Source organism: Heterodontus francisci, chromosome 6, assembly GCF_036365525.1.
Source record: "Heterodontus francisci isolate sHetFra1 chromosome 6, sHetFra1.hap1, whole genome shotgun sequence".
NCBI classification, from domain to species: Eukaryota; Metazoa; Chordata; class Chondrichthyes; order Heterodontiformes; family Heterodontidae; genus Heterodontus; species Heterodontus francisci.
Genome location: NC_090376.1, coordinates 83,156,452 through 83,177,611, shown reverse-complemented (window position 1 = coordinate 83,177,611; position 21,160 = coordinate 83,156,452). Strand labels below are relative to the sequence as shown.

The 21,160-nt window shown below is 40.2% G+C and overlaps 1 protein-coding gene across 2 annotated transcripts in view; it reads left to right on the top strand.

Moving 5' to 3' along the window:
- Positions 1 to 7,995: 7,995 nt before the first annotated feature.
- grm5b (glutamate receptor, metabotropic 5b) overlaps positions 7,996 to 21,160 on the top strand; it is a 755,124-nt gene continuing 741,959 nt past the window's right edge. For both annotated transcript variants that reach the window (XM_068033978.1, XM_068033977.1), the window contains exon 1: positions 7,996 to 8,674. In XM_068033978.1, the coding sequence (XP_067890079.1) occupies positions 7,996 to 8,674 (679 nt within the window). The remainder of the gene's footprint in view (positions 8,675 to 21,160) is intronic.

Here is a 21,160-nt window from a genome sequence, read left to right as displayed (position 1 = left end):
CGGGAGGGATCACCTTTCGGAACCCGGTATGTTAGCTCAAGCTTTTGTCCGTGTTTGATATTGTTGTTTGTAACGTTGATTCATTCTTTGTGTTTTTTTCTTAAATAAAGCAAACGGAGTCACGCGCTTTTAAAATCTATGTCAAAGATTGAGAATATGAAATTCATTATGAAATTATGAGATTAAACCCCAGGAATTGGCAATCTGTTATATTGTGGCAACATTCGGTGCCTGTGAGCCTGTGAGTTTTCCCTCTGCAAGGTCCCAGTCTAAAGCGCATACCTTTGGGAAGTAGCAACTGATTGATGGATGGACATTTTCTGAAATTATTTCCACAGCCGCAGTAGGAGAGCAACTCGCACCCAATGGTCCTGTTGCACAGCTTTCCGGTGCTTTCAGCCCTTGGGTACGTGTTCCAGTCGCTGCATCTTGTTATTCATCAGCTTTCGAAGGGCAGTTTGTAACGTAAATTTCCACAAAGATCGCACAGAATGATTTGATTACCGACAGTGACTTTGTGAAGAAGACACTTGGTAATTGGGAAATGTAGCTGTTCATTGATTAATGATCGGTTATTATCCTTGTTGCATACTCAGCCTTTCTGCCAATTCAAAAGGTTTGTTTAAATGGCTCCAGTGTACGTTCCCAACTCAATAGAGGAAAACGATTATTGCCACATATTGGAATTCAATTTCAGCTCAGCGCAGAACCAATAATGGCAATAGATTTGTTAGTTATCCTAAGCGACTGTCGCCTACAGATATGAAAACTTATATTGTAAACTGCAAAGAATATTGTCCTCTTAACATTCCTAACATTTATCCTGAAGCAACTGCGGTGACCTGGCGATAGCATCAGAGTTCCTAAAAAAACTATTTCAGCTCAGAAGTATCCTGTAAGAGCTATTTCTCCAATGATAGTAGAAGGTATCAGACTGGCCAGCCAGTCACCCTGTATTAGCGATATAGGGAGCATCACATTGTACCCCCATACTGTACTTGAGCCGCTGTTTTTGTCTATAATCTTCATTAATTTCATCACTTAATCATAAAAGACCCGTACAATGTTGTAAACGCTCAGCAGGACAGACAGCAGACGTGCAGACAGAACGAAAGGGTTATACCTGCAACGGAACTTTCCCCTTTTCTCCACAGATGCTGTCTAACCTGCTGAGCGTTTCCAGCTTTTTCTGTTTGTTCAGATTTCCAGCGTCTGAAGTATTTTTTCAGCAAGTCTCTCCTATTTCATTGTAACATAATTGCATTTCTTATGGATTAAATGGAAAATGATGGAATGCGTATTCATGTGCGATGTGTGTGCTTGTACGTGTCTGTGTTCGTTGCCCTCACGTCCTATGTACGTCCACCTTTCTGTATGCATGTACGTACCTATCTTTGCGTTTGGTCTCCTTGTGCGTGTGTGTACACCTAGTCCTGGTTTGCAATGTATATTTCTATCTATAAATCAGATTCCGTATAGCTGAGTGTTTGCCTCCGTCCATCCGTGTGTGTGTGTTTGCTCTGTGTCTGTGTGAGAGAGGCATCGTTTGATTCGGCGTGTCTGCCGGTATTTGTATAGTCTGTCCTTTTGTCTGTATGTCTCTTTCTGTTTGGTCTGTTAGTCTCTGCGTACGTAAGTGTGTGCATATATATGCGTGCAAACTAACATGTTGTCACCTCCCAAATCCGTGTTCACCTTTCCCTCAACGCCATGTTTGAACCCCTTCAATCAGGTGTCTGCCCCTTCACAGCACTGAAACGGCCCTATCGAAGTTGCATACGGGATCCTATGTGACTGTGACCATGCTTTACTATCTCCCCTCGTCCTTCTTGACCTGCCTGCAGCCTTCAACAGGGTTGGTCCACACATCCTCCTCCAAAGCCACTCCATCATCCAGCCAAATGAGACTGCCCTCACTGGGTTCCATTTTTATTTATCCAGTCACAGCCCGAGAATCACCTGCAATGAATTCTCTTCCTGTTCCCACACTGTTACCTCTGGAGTCTGCCAAGGATCTATCCTTTGCCTCCTCCTATTTCTCATCTACACGCTGTCCCTCAATGACACCATCGGAAAACACATTAGGTTCCACATGTACATCAATGACCCCAGCTCTATGTCATCACAAACTCTCTCCACCCCTCCACTGTCTCTGATTTGTCATGCTACTTGTCCAACATCCAATGTTTTCTGCAACTAAATATTGGGAAGACCAAAGCCATTGTCTATGCTCCCCACCACAAACTGTGTTCTCTAGTCACCAACTCCATCCCTCTTCCTGGCAACTATCTGAGGCGGAACCAGACTGTTTGCAACCTTGGCATCCTATTTGACCTGTGATGAGCTTTGAACCACATATTGACTCCATCACCAAGACTGCCTACTTGCATCTCTATAACATTGCACTTCTTCAACCCTGCCTCAGTGAAAGCCTTTATCCATCCTTTTGTTACCTCGACTTGGCTATTCCAATGCTGTCCTAGCTGACCTCCCATCTTCCCCAATCTATAAACTTGAACTCATCTAAAATTCTGCTGCCCATATCCTAACTTGCATGACACCCTGCTCACCCATCTCTTCTGTGTTTGATGGTCTACATTGGCTCCTGTTCTGAAAACATCTCAATGTTAAAATTCTCATCCTTGTTTTCTACTCCTTCTATGGCCTTGCCCCTTACTATCTCTTTAATCTCCTCCAGGCCCACAACCTGCAAGATCTCTGGGCTTCTCCAATTCTGGACTCTTGCCCTTCTAGATTTTAATCAGTCCACCATTGGTGGTCATGCCTTCTGCTGCCTGAGCCCTAAGCATCTCCACCTCTGTCCCTTTCTCTCACCCTTTACAAGGCTCTTAAAATCTATCTCTTCGACCAAGCTTTTGGTCACCAATCCTAATAACTCCATATGTGGTTTGGTGTTTGATAACACTCCTGTGAAGTGCCTTGGGACGTTTTACTATGTTAAAGGCATTACATAAACTCTAGTTATGTATGCATGTGTGTGCATTTGATGTGTCTTTATATCTGTCTCCATCTGGCTGTTGTGCACTTTGTAGCATCAGCACTGATTTATTTGCCTCACTTAATGGGATGGGTAAAGGTTGTTGATTCTTACATTTCCACACAGCAGGTTACAGGAATAATGGCCAGTAATTATATGGAAAATTGAAGGCAGAACTTAAGCAACAATTAAGCCGTTGCAATCTTATACTATTTTTACTCTTGGCTATTCACTTGCTATTTAAATAAGAGGTATATCAGATCATTTAGTAGTCAAAGAAGACAAGTTTCTTTTTTCGTTGCTGTACACTTACAAAATGTTATTTATTTACTGAGGCAGACATCCAACCATGGCATTTACTAGTTTCCAAATAATTAGTCATTTCGTGAGGAAAAAATACTTACCATAACTATTCATTATGTAAAAAATCATATCATTAAGTCTTGTTTTAATAAATATCTTTTTTGTAGCCAGAAATTATGTGAGAGCAAATGCATTTGTTTACAAAGTAGTACCAACCAGTAAAGATATCTGTCATTTCACAAGTACGATCCAATAAATGTTCTAAACTCAAACGGGGAAGTGTTGTAAACCTGCAGGCAGATGAGCTGCCGAATGTTCAAAAAAGGAGTGAAAACTGTTCTATCAGTCGAGATTGATATCAAGTGGGAATTGTTTTCTAATGTGAGTGCTCGTTAAATTATTCCTATATGACAGCATGACATGTTAACACGTGGGATATAAAAGATCGGTACCAATGGACTGATATCACGTTGACTGTGGAGATGTAAATAACGGAAGGTGAATATACAAGTGGAACTGCTTTCTTCTATAACTCAAAGGAACACATTAGGTCTTCAGGTCTATGGCGCAATTGGAATAACCCACAACATACAGTAGGGTACATAAATACTTCTGGACGACATCATTACATCATTTTATCAATCAAGTTGAATCTCATCAAATACTGTCTGAAACAAATAAGTCAACACAGAATCCAGGAATGTAATCTGCTGTGTCCCTGTTGATTTGACTCCGTAAAGATCCTAATTGCAGTAAAAATTGAAAGGATTTTCGTTTTTACGATTTAATTTGGATCAAGTCAGTTGCATTCGGGGAAGGCCCATTTTGAACACAGACGCAGACATTAACATGCATACTTCAAAGCACTAGAAGTGTTAGTCAATAGCCTCTATGTTCCGACTATTCTTCATGGCATTAATGTAGCCTTTAATTTATAAGTCTCTTACAGAGGGAGAACCGAGAATGCTGCAGCTCTGTACATGTATTACACGGAATCTTAGCGGGTCAACCCCACTTTAATGTCATTTTATTCACGCATGAAGTCCATGTTTTAATTAAATATAGCAATCACTTTATGGAATCAAAAAGAAAGATAAGGGTGCACTTCAATGCTTCAGAATTACCTTTCCCGTGCCTTTAATTGGATATATTGTGAAATATACTTTAAAGGTCACACTGGCGGAGAGAGAGACAGTTATAACCTGACAGCAGCAACAGTGCCACATGAACTATTAGATTATTTGAGTCTGCGTAAAGAGGTTACTTAACACAAACCAAGAGTGAGATGTACGATGAGCATGGCACGATCTAGATTACAAACCCATTGGATTTATTTAGAAAGCCGAAACTGGTTTCAATTTTAAAACAGGAAGGGGATCTTGGTCCTAATGGTTTAGCAAATCTGTCAAAATCACGAGATTGCTATTACTTTTTATGTGTTTTGTAAATGTTTTACAAGCTCGTTGTCTTTGTACTCTAACTAATACTGACGGCCCTCACTTTCGCATTTTGCATTATAAGAAAGACTATTAAAATGTCGTGCAATAGATTGGCTGGTGACCACTGCCTTTGGGTGGGAGGTTAGAGGGTTGTTATTGTAACAATTCATTGAAATTTAAAAATAATGATTATTTGGAAGCTTATTGAGACTCTATGTTTATTTACGGCTTATTTAGGATATCTACTAGCACTGTCCAGTTGAAATTGAGCTGTACCGACCGTCAGCTGGAATGAGAAGATGCGCTGTACCTTTAAACTCTGCTTTATTTACCCTTGGTTACCATCGATAGATTCTGAAATATGAATTACCATCGGTAGATGGCGCCAAAAGTTTAGCATTGGCCCAGTTGTCAACTCCTCAACAACTGTATTTAATTTCGACCCAATTTTCATAACAAAAGAAAAAAATAAATGCGAGCTTCTTCCTTTGTTGATTTATTCAAATCGCATCTTTTCATCTACAGTGAAACAGAAATCTAATTAAATTAGAAGTTGTTTTCCATGCGTGCATAATGCCTGTCTCACTTGATAAATGGCACACACAGTGTTTGGATGCGATTTTTGAAGCCACTCGTTAAATTCAGACGGTTTATTCGGCTCGTTGACGCATTCTGCAATTTCCCAAACCGGATTTGTCAGAGGTATCGTGCGGCCGCGGAGAAGGGACCGTTTTATCCCCTTTCTTTAATGACATTGAGAGTAAATTAGATTGCGAAAGCAGGAAATATGATATTAATGGACGAGGTGCAGGCAGTTGAACGACAGCGTGACATGATGGTGACTTGTGGTTTGGTTGGCGTTAAATCTCTACTACTCCAGAAGGTACGTGTTTGCAAAGATTGAGCGCTGTGCGCCCTCTCTAACCCGAGTCTGAATGTCACTGCCTCAAAGATCAGTCACGCCGCCAAGCAGCAAGTGGGATTTTTTTTGCCAAGTACGGCCAGCTAACGCAGGAAAAGCTTGCCGCCTGGGAACAACCCGCAGGGGAAACGACCGCCAGAATGTATTTACCTATCCTTAGTTATCGGAATAGATATTGATAGATATTAAGAGATGCCATCACAAGCGAATCCGGCTGCCAGGACGCTGAATCTTTGGGTAAATATAAAATGCAATACATTTTACAGCAACCAGAATCGCACATATATGGCAGATCAAATTGTTTATTGCATTTAAACTGAACCGCTTTATATAGTACAAGTGATGTCATTTTTAATCCAATTCGTTAAATCCGAAGTGACGGTGATGTTAATGTAGTTACTTGCTCATCTTTAACCGTACACTTTCAAAAGCTTCTGGGAGTAGTCAGATTCAGGAAATGAAATGGACCCCCCCCCCCCCCTCCCCAACATCCCTCCATCTCCTTTCATCTCTCTTCAGATTATATCAATGTTTCATATCTAACCCCGAGTATTTTACAACTATCTGTTCATTGGAAGAAAAAAATTAGATTTCGAAAATCGCAGCAGGCAGGTTATTTGTTTAGAACTAAGCAGATGAACAGGTATGTGTGATATATAATGCAGCTCTCCGTCTCTATCCGAACTACAGGTGAAGCAGTCCCTTTGGGTTTGGGTTCGGAAGGCTGGGGTCGACGATTTATGAGACAAGGCGCTCTGGCTATTGAGATAGTCATGTCAAAGATAGTCATTAGAGCGATCTTTGCAATCACACTTCAGGCATTAGTGTGGGAGCACAATGTCTTTCTACAATAATAACGAAATGCCTTCTGAGACTCTCAGGGTATAAATATAAGCACTGGGACACCACAAGAGTAGTAGGTCAAATGAAATAATGGAGTAAAAGGCAACCTCTACTTTCTATTGCAATGAAGGGGCAATGGATAACTAGGGCAATCTGCCGTCACCCGTGAGACGATGCAGAGAGTGTAAAGATTCACTGACACTACAAGAATGATACTGTCATTCTTTCATCAATTCAGTTGAATCTTGTCTAGCATGATAGTCATGTACTGGGGTCAGAATTTATGCGATGCTTTCAAAGAAATGAACGCATTATGTGCAATATATAACTGACAATAATTCGTGAATCATTATGCGTTCAAATCTAACATTTGACTAAAAGCAAAGCGTGTTTTTAAGGAACAGAACCTATTTTGGAAAAGATAGTATATGAAAGATGGCCCTGGTTGCAGTGTATACGGCATTTAACTAAAGCACTGGCTAAATCTAACGATTAGAATTACAAAAATTAGCTGTAGTAATGTGGGTCTAACACGCTGTATGGATCAGGATTAGATACGAGAGCGGAATAAATTTGTACTGTTTTACTCCATGTGAATTGTAAGTGCCCAGAGCCAAACCTACATCGGCTTATTAAATATCTCAAGTGACTTTATTGCAGCAACGATCTATTTATCGGAAAATAACTATACCGAAAACAAAATATTAATTGAAAATAATAACCAAATGTTACAAGAACATAAACGAAATGGCTAATAAGAACGTCAATAGTTTATTTTCTGTATTGCAATGTTGTTCTTGAGATCAGGTGTTGGGTCTATGAAGGTTCGTTCATCCTTTTAGTTTTGTGGTGGACTTGAATTATGATGTGAGCCATGGACAGACATAACCAATGACAAATAAATGGAAGAAATAACGCTTCAGATTGGGAATGATTTGCATGTGAGGTTGCTCCATGCGACATGACGCAACATTTATTCACACCATTGGATCTAGCCAAAGAAGTAAAATTGGTCCACACATGTTGTGGATATAGATGGACTTCCAATGCACATACTTACACTTGTAATGTAAAACAACATAGGTGAATTTGAAATGATCATCCTGCCGTGGCCCCACTGCATTAATCACAGGAATTTTTGTCCAAAGCTGGATGAGAAAAAATCATTTGCGGCATGATAAATGTTAAACATCCATTAAATATGGCCTTTGAGATTCTGAAAGAATTTGTGGCAGGAGCTAATGACAGTCAATTTTCAATGACATTCTGAATGTTTTTCTTTTCTTAATAATAGGCTTCGAGATCGTGACATCCCTGGAATCCCCCAACAAATGATGACTTGTGCTCCAGAAAGGTGAAGTTTGGAAGTTCTTGATTTATTCATTTTGTTCAGTGGTGGGCATTTTCTCACTTGACTGAAGATTTTAGATCCAATTAGCTTCATCTTCCATCACAATGCTTTCCTGAACTACACAGGACACCGATATAAAATGGTTTTCCTACTGTGGCTTATGATATTACTGACAGTGGAAGATGTTTTCAGGAACTTTCACTTCAGCGCTTCGGCCCAGTCGGGTGAGCGAAGGGTGGTTGCGCACCAGCCGGGAGACATCATCATTGGGGCTTTATTCTCAATCCACCACCAGCCACCTGCGGACAAAGTCCATGAGAGGAAATGTGGCGCCATAAGGGAGCAATATGGTATTCAGAGGGTTGAAGCCATGCTCCATACACTTGATCGCATCAATGCAGACCAAATGTTGTTACCAAACATAACGTTGGGATGTGAAATTCGGGACTCTTGCTGGCATTCCGCTGTGGCGCTTGAGCAAAGCATTGAGTTTATAAGAGACTCCCTTATCTCTAATGAGGAAGAAGAGGGAATAGTGCGCTGTGTTGATGGAACTACCGTACCGTTCAAAGCCAAAAAACCTATCGTTGGAGTTATTGGGCCTGGTTCCAGCTCTGTGGCCATTCAAGTGCAGAACCTGCTACAACTCTTCAACATACCTCAAATTGCATACTCTGCCACAAGCATGGACTTAAGTGATAAAACATTGTTTAAATATTTTGTAAGGGTCGTGTCATCTGATGCTCGTCAAGCCCGTGCCATGGTCGACATTGTGAAGAGATACAACTGGACCTACATCTCTGCTATACATACAGAAGGTAGTTTACTGATATTTAAAAGAAACAAATAATTTGTTCAGTTTTCTGTTAAGCTGCCTTGAGTTTGCCAACGACTAAGTAGGTTTAAATTATCTGTCAAGACCCTGGCATTGCTAGCAAAAAGATACCACTGCATCTGCTTGCTTAACAATCATCAATGTACAAACGCAAAACTAAAGTATTCCGTTTTTTAAAAAAAATTCAGTCCTTGTACTGCTCATTTTTTGTTTTAATGGGGAACATTTACAGTATTGAAGATCTAACTAGTTATGTTCCCTTAAGTTTTTCGTTCTTAAACAGAAAATATTTAGAACTTCTTAAATTAAATAACTATATATATAGATAAATATTATGACATTGGTTCCTCGTTAATATTGCCCAAAGCATTTCCGTTTGTTGAGATCAAAACATTTCTGTGACAGACAAGAAATACATTTGAAAATTAGAGTTTAAATTTGATGTTCAGATTACTTTGGGTGGTTTGATTAGCACAATAAGTTTACCTGGAATTGTGTTTCAGTGCTGAAATATTGAGCATGGCATTGTTAGAATAGATTCCAGTATGCCAAAAGATCAGTATGACCAGTAAAATAGGCAGAAATGTTTAGAAGTTAACCAGTAAATATGAAGACTATGGCCTTTATAATAACAGCTAGGTTCAATTGTAATTCTGTGTTGGTGCCACTGGAATCCTGTAACCAGTGTCTGTAACCATTGTTGTGACTATAATGATAGGAATTTTTTAAATTGTAAAACCAATTCGACAGAACTGAAGCCAATACAAAACTTGTTTTATGCATAAAAAAGAGAAATGAGAAGAGAGCATAAATCAGGAAGGAATGGTTAGAAAATTCCAAACTTGGAGTTTTAACATATGAAGGTTGAAGAAGGAAGAAGATAATAAAGAGTTTTTGAACTATTTATATATTAGTCCAACTCTCATCCAAAATGCAACTGAACTGCAAATGCCTTATTAGGAATACATAAACCATATTGCAAACCACTTTACAGTGAAACTAAATTTATTGCAACCAAATTTTATTTATTAGGAGCTTCACCAAATCACAAAGTGGAGTTGTACAGATTGATACTGATGAAACAGAGAAAGCAGCACATTTGAATTTGGTTATAGTAAGAAGCTAAATTTGAAATTGCTATATTCTTCAAATTGATAAGACAATAATCCAAAAGCCCTTTGATAATGAAAAATTACTGCATTTACTGCATCTTCAGATTGTGAGTTGACCTAAAATCAATTGTCTACTTTGCACAAGGATTGTGGGTCCTGAAACAAAAACAGAGAATGTTGGAAATATTTAGCAATTCAAGCAGAGCATCTGTAGAGAGAAGCGACAAGTTAACGTTTTAGGCACATCCCTTCATCAGAGCTGCTTGTGGTTCTGAGCCTAGAGGACAACTTACAAAAAAAACATTTGTTTTAAAATCGTTATGTGTGCAGGTAAAGAATGTTGAGTTTTATCGTTGATAAGGATTAAACATTGCAATATTGGTGTGCATATCTACAGTTGAAAGATGTAGTCATTTTTCTAAGAAGCAGCATCATTCTATTCACTTAAGATGGTAAACAAATAGGAAAATGTTTAGCAGACTTTTACTGCATGAGTTATGTATGAGTAGCCTCAGAATGAAGTATAATGACTGCTTAATTTCTGAGTGCCCTGTGCAAAGTTAGTCATGGTGACATTCACAGACTTTTACTATTCTTGTGACCGTGCCTAACACACATGCTATTTGGAAGGTAATCACAGATGTTGGTTTGATTAATCATTTGCAGGAGGTTTTAAAAGTACATGATTCAGTGGGGCACAAACAACCCACTCAGAAAGCATTCTTTCCCTGGCAAGATTTAGTTTGGAGAGCTCAATGACTATTTCAGCAAAATTTAGTGGAATTGTATGCCTTTTGGTCACACAGGTCCAAAAGTGCTAGAGATCTTAGCATTGAAATATCTAACAAATTTGTATGAGAATCCTCCATCGACAATCTGAACAAAGTTGTTAACCAATTTAAAATAAATGGGTTAAAACCTATGTTAAAATAGCAGACCGGGGAATGTCATATGAATGTATTAAACATGTCATGTTAATATAGGCAATAGTGATTTTGAGTCGACAGACTCAAGGTATCAGACTTGGTTGTATCCTCACTATCTCTTCACCTTCAGTTTTTTTTTTGTCAAAAATCAAATGCAGCAGAACCTTATAAAGATCACATCAAACTTACTGTACCTGATTTCTATGTATTACCCTACTAATTAATTGCTTCATTAAAGGCTTATCACATTGTGGGAAGAAGGGCAGGGAACTTGAACTAAAGACCAAACATATTGTGAAACATTTCAGACTGTATGCAAGCTTTGAAGTTATATAATCTAATGATAATATATTGGATAGAAATTCTTCTGAGTTTCTGGGTTTTTCAAGGGGGATAGAGGAATCTGTGTATTTCTTTGCATTTCTACAGTTTTCAAGTCCATATACCATTTCTGATCAGCTTGTGTCAGACTTCCACCAGTGCCATTCTGAGTTGCTTGGAGTTGCTTTAAAGTTTGGAATTAGCCACACAGATTCTTTCTATCACAGTTATAGAGTAGCTTACTACTCTAATAGTTATGGCATTTATTTTATAACTGCAAGTTTTAGATTTCTGGATACATATTGATTCATCAGTTCTTACTCAAGTCTCTGTAAAATCACACACTTTCTCTGGCCTGTTCAGTTAATTTCATAAATGCGCCTTTTAAATCCAATAAGCCATTTCTAATACATAAACTGGACCATTTTCTGCTCTTTCACTTCCAACTTATATTTCATTGTCGATGTGTCATTCAAAGAATGATTTGAGTATAGGCTGATTCACAAACTGAAAAGCAAATTATTGGCAATCAGGACCATCAATAAAACATGTTTGTCTTTTGGAAAGTTTAAAAAAACATGCAAAATGTATACATGAAGGGAGTGATTAATAAAACATATACACACCTTTTATATACAGTTAGGAGCCGCAGCAGAGGTGCCTTTTTTATATGATATTTCTGGTATACATGCAGCTCTGGAAAATGATCATCAGGTAGTGGTAGTGGTGGGAGATGAGCGACAAAGTCACCCATCTGCATATCCAAGAAAAGTTAATTTACACAAATGGCCCTATCAATTCCAGGAGCAGAACTCCCTATCCCCATATGGAAGGCTGCAATAGCAATCTCATTCTCCTTGTGTGGACCAGCTGTATCTGTCTCTATCCCCTCACATCATCCCAATGAGCTGCAATTCTCAGTGGCCTAATATCTTTTCACCAGTTGAATATTTCTGCCTTTCAATTCTGTCCCTTGTAGTTTGACACTGGTGAGTCATAACCTCAAGAATGACAGTATGCACTAGGAGCCAGCCCTGGATTTATTGGCCATGTTTGCCAAACTCAGATATTTTGCAGCAGTCAATGATCATTCAAGGGCAGCTCATTAAACTTGTATCAAGTGGTCATAGTGCCACATAAAGTCCTCAAAGCTAGCTTGCTAGCCTTGAAATTATGACTTATTTTCCCAATGTTACATGGCGCAGGTTTGACTATCAGCAACACTTGGGTTACCCCTACTGATGTTGTTGTGTCTGCCCACATGTTAGGGTGGTGCATAGGTGAAAGAGAAATGAAGATGGCAGGTGACCTGCTCCAGGCAGCATCACTGTAGCCTACAGTCTAGTGGTAAGAAATACAAAAAGGCTCTGTTCCTTGAACTGACTATTTTACTAACATAAATTTATTTTTATAAATTTAGGAAATATTTATTTTAGGGTGAAGTTTGTTAAAAATATTGGAGTGGTAACAGGAATGGGTTAAGATATATGGATTTTCAGTGTCCATACTTTATAGATAACCCCTGAATTTGATCTTAGCCTCTAGTAATGAATATTCTCCTAGAACTGAAATTTGTCTGGTTAGATCTTAGTTGAACAGGCCAGGCAATTCTGTATTTGCAGAGTGAAAATACAAAACTACATAGTAACAATGCCAGTAGAATCCTTCAATAAGCTGTTTCATTTCTCATAGCTGTTGAAAGAAAGTATATTTTTACAACACCCTCGCCAGTGGAAAGCACATATGAAAGAACCCATTTCGAACATACTTTTCAACTGGCTTCCAGTGACAGCCTTGTAAAGGTTACTAATGCACGTAGAAATGTCAAACTCTGCATGTCTTTAGCGGACATTGGCTATGAAACTTAATTCAAATTAAACCTATGCCACTTTGTAAAACTGTTAATCAGCATATTTACAGTGTCTGCTATGGATAGAAGATTCAGAAAAAATTGAAGGCTCAAGGCAGAATTTTATCCTGGGTGGCAGGCAAAACAAATGGTGGGTGCCATTCCCGACGTTGCCTCTCTTCACCGCCCCCCCACCCAGCTGTTTGTCCAGGGCAGGGAAGGCTGAGGATGGCCTTCTCGCCCTAGGCCAAGAGAGACCCTTAATTAATTTCCACTTAAGGGCCTCTTCCTGCTTCCACTTCAATTTTATTGAAGGAGGAGCAGCTTGCCACTGTGTGGAGACACTGCCTGGTAAAGCCTGGAGGCCTCATAGTGGGGTCGGGGTGGGGGGGGTCCCTGCTTTGCGAGGAATCCAGGGCCCCTGGAGGCACTCCCCCCCCACCAAGCTGTGATGGCCTCCTCCCCACCCCCCACCCCCACCGTGGAAGACCCCCCACCCTCACCAACCACCCCCCCACCTCTTTGCCAGGGCCTGCCTGAATAGCACCGATGACTCCGACCCCACACACCACTCCCAGTGCTTCCTCCAGTCTTCAGTACTGTGGGGCCTCCTGCAGTACTGGCAATGGCCACTGCACCCAGTAGTGCTGCCAGTACTGCAGAGGTGCTGGCCTTCTGATTGGCCGGCAGCTCTGGAGGCAGGAGCTCATCCCATAAAGGGAGGGAGTCCCTGATGGCGGGCAGTTAATTGGCTGTCCACTGTGAGATAGCAATGGGGGTCTAACTGAAGGCTGAGGCAGGGTCTCCCCTCACCTTCCAGCCTTCTGCCAGGACCCCCATCGCTGGATTAAAATCCGGCCCTCAATTTTAGAAGGAAAATTGCTCTGCTGGTTAATGTAGAAAGAAGAATAGCACTGGCACTTTTGGAAGAGGCTACTACCTGCTTATCTGTTCTCCTGGTCAAAGAGAACAGGATGTGACAAAGAGGGGGAAGATACATCAAAGCAGTAAATGCTAAATTAACTATAAACCTTATTTTGCAGGTATAGAGTTAAGTCTATATCTGGCAAAAGGTGCAATTTTCATGGGTTCTCTCCTTATATGCCATTCGTTAGATGTTACCATGGCTAGAATTTCAAAACAAAAACACATCAGAATGTCTTAAATAATTACTTGATACTTTAAGATGATTTTTCTTTTCTGGAAAAAAAATCACAGCAATGCATTAAGTATATTTATAAAACTGATTACAGTCATGTATGAAGTATATTTTGGTAGCATAGTTTGTGGCTTGAAAAATTGTACTGGAAGATTTTAATGAAAACTGTTTTATGCTCTTATGACAGTTCACCTTTTGCAGTCTGACAACCATTCAAAAATGATTCTGTTATGTAGGTAAACTGTTTCATTTGGGCTGCAAGCAAGATATATTCTGAGCAATAAATTTCACTAACTTGCTAAAAGATCTGAAAATGCATTTGAATTCATTATTAGCAGACCAGGGGCTAATTTAACAAGAATTAACTATGATTATTGAGCTAACAGGGATTGGTACAATGAATGTGGATGGAAATGCTTTTGGATTTACTTTTCTACTAAGCAGAAATGTAAGTAGTACAAGGGCAACCAGTTGCTTATTACTAAATTAAAAATATTTGAAAGTGCCTTATTCCATTTTTGAAACTCTAGCAAGTTTACTATCCAGCAAACATTATCAACAGACACATTTAGTGATAAAGCAGATTAATAATGAAAGCAGCGCAGCAGACCTCAGAGTCTGGCAATTCAAACAATAGTGACTGTGGAGACTTTGAACTTAAATGTGACACCAGTAGTTTTGTTACTGTGAAACCAGATTCAGATCATCTCACCACTTAAACATTACATTTGAATTATTATAGGGTACATCACAGTTTCGTTACAGCATAATTAAAGAGGAAACAAGGAGATGATGATATGCAGTCTTTTGTCTGCCTGTAGGACACATTATAATAATACTTTTGAACACCACTCTTGTACGGATTGCCAACTATAGAACTCTACTGACTAATTGATTCATGAAAATGTGATGTTTTCAGGATGTTGCTTTGTCAACTATGTTGCATTTCCCCAGCAATTTTACTTGAGCTCTTTCAACTGAGGGAGGGCATTAGTAAGAGAGCTGTAATTAAAGCTTTATTTAGCCTCTAAATTAAGAGTTTATTTTCAGAATCAAATGCAGTATTATGTTCCTAGTTTTACAGCTCACATACAGAATGACATTCAACAGAGATGGAGGTGCATTGAGTTAAGTGCAAATGATGAGTGATGTTTTAGATCTGCTTATAATTATGTACATTGCAATTTTTAATGGAGTGTGTTACAAAACATGTACCATGTAGCCAATTTAATCTTTCACAAATATCATTTGTGTTATATTTGTTTCTCAAATTCAAATTGTCACGTGCACAAGAAATGCAATGATGAAAAATTATGGATAAAAACTGAAGAGTTATAAAAACGTTGTCTTTTAAAAAATGGAACTTTGTTCACATTTTTAAAAAAAGAATGTATTCCAAAATGACTACTGAAGGAAAAGGACTTGGCCTTTGTATCTTCAAACTGTATGACCGGGACAAAGGAAAATCTTCATATCTAAGGGGTTTCAATTGCACCCATCCTACACCCATCCTAAAATATTCCAGAATTGAATGGGTTCTTCTGAAATAAAGAAGATGTGAAGTGGAAACATCATAACTGGATTATTCTCATCCTGCACCCAGAAAGGGACTCTTTTGAATTGAATGGGTTCTTCTGAAACAAAGAAGAGGTGAAGTAGCCACATTCTGGGCCATTGTGTGATCAAGAGAGGGAAGAAAATACCTGTCTTTCCAGCAGAAGAGAAATGTAACACATCTTACCTTACAAAGCAGCCTAGAGAGAGAGAGAGAGAGACCCAGAACGTAACAGCCAATAAGTTTGTTTCCACCAAACCAGAAGGGATGTGCCCTGCTGTAGAATTCTACATCTACACTTTATACAGCAGTGAACTAGAAGTGATGCCCTGTCTTCAATTGAACTTTCAACAAAGAGAGAAATCTACAATCACCTCAGGCCTGCAACCAACGAGAATTTGACTTCCAAGAAAATTCAACAGTTTTACCATGACCCCTGCCCAAAACCTACCCCCCACTTATAATTGCTTACCTCTTTCCCCTCTCCATGTGTGTGTGTGTGCGCACACGCGCACACTTTGCAGTTGCAACAAATTCAGGTTAAGGCATATTGATCAATAAATAATCGATTTTCTGCATAAACTTACAAGAAAGACTGTCACTGTTTGTTCATTTTACAAGTAAAAAAACAAAGGGGTTAAACCCTAATAACAAAATACATTTGCTGCAGTCAAGTGGCAGTTGAACAGTGGGAACCACCCAAATCTCACCATGTGGTCATCACAAATTGGGGGTTTGAAGCCAGGGTCTAAACTGCCAGAAAAATGAGAGATTTAGAAAATGGGAGGAAAATTGACCTTTAAAATTGTGGAAAAATAAACAAACAGGTTTCCTTGTATTCTTCTGTTTTTTCTCTATGGTATTAGAAACACAAGAGATGGCCACATTTGATAAGGAGTTTGTAGAACAGGGAGAGCTATCCCATGATAAGTCCAACAAATTAATTATTGAAGATTTAAAAAGCTTAGCTACAGAAGTGGGAATCGCTATCAAACAAAAAGCAAAGAAACCTGAACACTGAAAAGCCCAGTTAACCATTTTAAATTTACCCCTGAACCGGAAGAAGAGAGCCTAGAATCAGAGGGCTCAATTGTACCAGCCCCTCAACACCACGGGTTGCGGTGCAGGGGCCGGTAAAATCCTGCGGGGAAAGGCTCACCTCAACCCGTGACGTCGAGAAGGGCCCACTGCATATTACCGGCAGCGGGGGGACCTCAGTGTGGCTCCCAATGCCGCCAGGCAGCTGGTCTTTCATATACATATGCAAACCATACCAAATAAGATGCAAATAAACTTACTTGCAGGTGGCGGCCGTCTCGCACCGCTATTATGGCTGCTGTTCGTGTACTGCACGCCTTCGGAACTCCACACGGAGTTCCAGGTGAGAACCTCGTCGGGAGTGGGGAGCAATAGAATTTTCAGGGTGGGGTGTTGGAGGAGCGGGGAAAACAATCTTTACTGGCTAATGGGATGGTGGGAAGAGGTTGAGGTCAAGGGGAACAAATTTTTTTTGGGGGGGTAAGTTCAGATTACTATTAAAGGTTTATTATGGGGGAAGAGTGCAGGATGCACGCTGTTTTTAGAATGTGCTGCCGCGAACTGTGGCACACTTGTAAAATTTAGCCCAGAGTCTGAAATAATAATTCTAGCGAGAATCCAGTTGCAGATGAACAGGGAAGAAATACAGTTGCAGTTGAAAATGGAGGCAATGCAGTTTCAGAAAAAAAGGAAGAGAGATGCCCTCTGAAAATGAGCAGGCTGTTGGCCGGGGGTGGGGGGGGTGGGTGGTGGAGATCGTAGAATTGAGTGGGAAGCAGGATATGGCTGTTCCTGACCCCCTCCCACCCCTGTTACCAACTTACATGGGGCAGCACCAACTGCCCCCAATACACAACGCCCCCAACCCTCCCCTTGCCTCGCCGAGGCCCAACCAATTGTCCCCGGTGTGGCCCAAAAAACGTACCTTTTTTCCAGAGCATCCTTCATTGTCTTTGGATGGCTCGATGTAGTCCCAGCAGTGGCCACCATTCCCATTGGCGCTGCTGGGACTAGGAGCTGCCGGCCCATTGATTGGCCGGCAGCTCCATTAGGCAGGACTTCATGCCTCAATGAAGTGGAAGCCCGGCCCAAGACTAATTAAGGGCCTGGGGTTCAGAAAGTCTGGTTTGGCTCCCCAGGCCCGGCTGAGGCAGGCTCGCGACCGACTTTTCGGCCGGTGGATGGGGCCCCCCCCCCCACAACGAAAAATTCCAGCCAGAGTTTCAAAAGGAAAAGGAAGAGCGAGAGTTTCAGAAGGAAAAGGAAGAAAGGGAGTTTCAGCTTCAAAAGGAAAGGGAAGAAAGGAAGTTTCAGAAAGAGAAAGAGGAAAGAGAGGCAAAACAGTTTGAAAGGCTGCAAACAAAGTAAGCATGCTACCAACCACTCAAATTTTATCCCTAGTGACGAGCAAAGCTTTGATGCACTGAGACACTCAAGACTAGTGCGAAAATTTAATGAGAAGGAGGTTGAGTCATTTTATTTAATTTGAGCAAATAGCTAATAACTAAAATGGCCGAAAAAATTTTGGACTCTCCTCTTACAAGGTGAGCTTGTTGGTAGGGCTTGTAAAGCTTTTTTTCTGTTATTAGAAGACAGTTCTTCTGATTATGAACAAACTCAAACTGCAATTCTAAATGCATATGAGCTAGTAACTGAAGCATATAGACAGAAATTCAGACACACAAGGAAAAGGCCCACAGAAACTTAGATTGAATTCAATAGAATTAAACACATGACATGGTGTTTTATCGCTGGATACGATGTCTCAAGCTAGAACCCTCATATGAAAATTTGAGAAAAGTAATGTTGCTAAGAATTTAGAATTTAGCATCCCAAGTTGTATAAGGACCCACATTGAAGAACAAAGAGTTACCAGAGTAAGAGAAGCAGCATAAATGGCTGACAATTATGAGGTAATTCACAAATCTCTAACTCAGAATAAATTTGGGTCTAGGAGCTCTTACAAGCTAGGGAGACAGCAGGAATGCACAGGAAGCAGAAGTAGGCTAGAGAGAAAAAGGAGAGTAAAGGAGGAAAACCAGATCAGACTCCACTTTTTAAAAGAAGGAAGCCAGCTGATAAACTAATAGGGGTCTGCCTGACATGTTTCCAGTGGGGCAAATCTGGGCCTGTCCAGGCAAATTGTTGGTATGCCAAAAAAAACAACAGGAGGCACTGCAGTCAAGTCCACTTCTGTGGCTTTGAAAGTGGTAAGCCTGTACTCTATTATAACTCAAGAACAGAGCATATACCAGAAATTTTTAGACAAAGGAAAAATGACTCCTTTTATGATCCAGGCACCAGGTGAGGACATACACAACCTCAGTGATACCTGCTGTTTTCAAATCCTACTGGCAGCCAAATTTACAGAAATGTCACCCGAAAACAGAACAAATACCACGGTACTGGTAAAAGGGCTTACTGGCAAATGCTTGAACGTTCCCTTCATTAAAGTTTACCTACAGAGTAAGTTGGTCACCGGGGTAATGACAGTCAGGATCATTCCGAGCATACCCATGCAGAGGGTCGACCTATTACGAGGCATTGAATTGGCAGGAAGCACAGTATTGGACCCAGATGCTCCAAAACAGTCCATGGAGACTGGAGCAACAGAGGGAAACAAACAAAACTCTGTTCAGCTGCAGAGGGCTGAGAAAGTCCCAAAAATGCCAGGGGGGGGGGGGCGGGTGGGTGGTGATAGAGCCAGTGAAATTTAAAGAGGCCAAGTTAGTGCTATACAAATTTAAAGGAGCTAAAATAAAAGCGGCATAGGTTGAAGGAAAAGCACCAGAGATATGCTTGTCTGAAACCTTTTTTAAAGATTTAAATAGGGTTGAGGGAAGTTCCCAAACACGAAAGCCAAGAGTGAGGGAGATGCCTCACCTAGTTGAAGTGCCACAGCGGAGTGCAGTGGAATTTGGACAATCACCTGCGAGCAGTAGCATCCCAGAGGCCATGGAGGCAAATTGGGGAAAGCTGATCTCTGAAGTAAAAGGAAAAGAGAAGGCAAAATACCCTAAACTTTGCGAAAATCACAAGACTAAAAGTGAGGTCAGTGTGGATCTACCCACTGAAGAATCAAACGATCAGGTTCCAGAAGAACCCATTCAATTTGAAAGGGACTCTTGATGGGTTCAGGATGAGAATAATCTGGTTATGATGTTTCCACTTTACACCTTCTTTGTTTCAGAAGAATCCATTCAATTCTGGAATATTTTAGGATGGGTGTAGGATGTTGCAATTGACACCTCTTAGCTTTGAAGATTTTCCAAAACTAATCAAACCCAACAATTTAGATTCAGAATTCAGCAAGAATAAGGGGCAGGAGGAAATCCAAGAAACCTCACAGGGGCTCAAAATCAATTTATCACCCCCTATCACCCTGGATAGAAGACCTATCAATATGCCAGAACCTGAATGGTTAAAACCATATTGTGGAAGCAATAGTTAGGGGATTGAAGTTTTTACAGACAGGGAAACTTACCAACAGTAGTAATGGAAATTTGCATACTACTATCTTCACCGACAACCACATGCTTATTGAGAGTAACATTCCCAAAGTGGTATAAACTAATGTTAGCGAAACTCCAACCCCATTTAATAAAACATAACCAAAAGAAATGCAATTTTTTTAATGGTACCACATCCAAAGGAAGGATGATGAAAAAACTTGAACATGAAGTGGCTGTTACAAGCAATGCCAGCCATAGCAGTTGTAAGATTGAGGAGTGAATGAAAAAAAAGTGCAGTAGTTTGACCCTACATTTTCTTTCCTTCTAAACGCAAAAAACAAACAACATAAAAGTGAAGTCTGAAGAATTTCATTTTTTCCTTTTTGGGGGCGGTGTCACGCATACAAGAAATGCGACAATGAAACAATTATGGATAACAACTGAAGAGTTATAAAAACTGTCTTTGCCTTTTGAAAAAAATGAACTTTCCTTTTAAAAAAGTGAACAATATGCTCCAAATGGCCACTGAAGGAAAAGGACTTGGCCTTTGTATATTCAAACTGTCTGACAGGGACAAAGGAAAATCTTCAAAGTTCAAAGGTGTCAATTGCATTCATCCTAGAATATTTCAGAATTGAATGGATTCTTCTGAAACAAAGAAGGTATGGAGTGGAAACATCATAACCAGATTATCCTCATCCTGAACCCATCAAGAATCCCTTTCAAATTGAATGGGTTCTTCTGAAACAAAAAATTTGTGAAGTAGCCATATCCTGGTCCATTGTGCGATCACTACAGGGAGGAAAATACCCGTCTTTTCAGCAGAGACAAGACGTAACACACCTTTACCTTAAAAAGCAGCCTAGAGAGAGAAAGAGACAGAGAGACACCCAGAAAGCAGCATCCAAGAAAGTTGTCTCCAGCAAACCATAAGGGATGTGCCCTGCCCTAGAATTCATGCGTGTGAGCAAATGCGTGAGTGTATGTGGTTGCAACAATTTAGGGTTAAGGCATATTGATCAATAAATAATTGATTTTCTGTTTTTAACCTACAGGA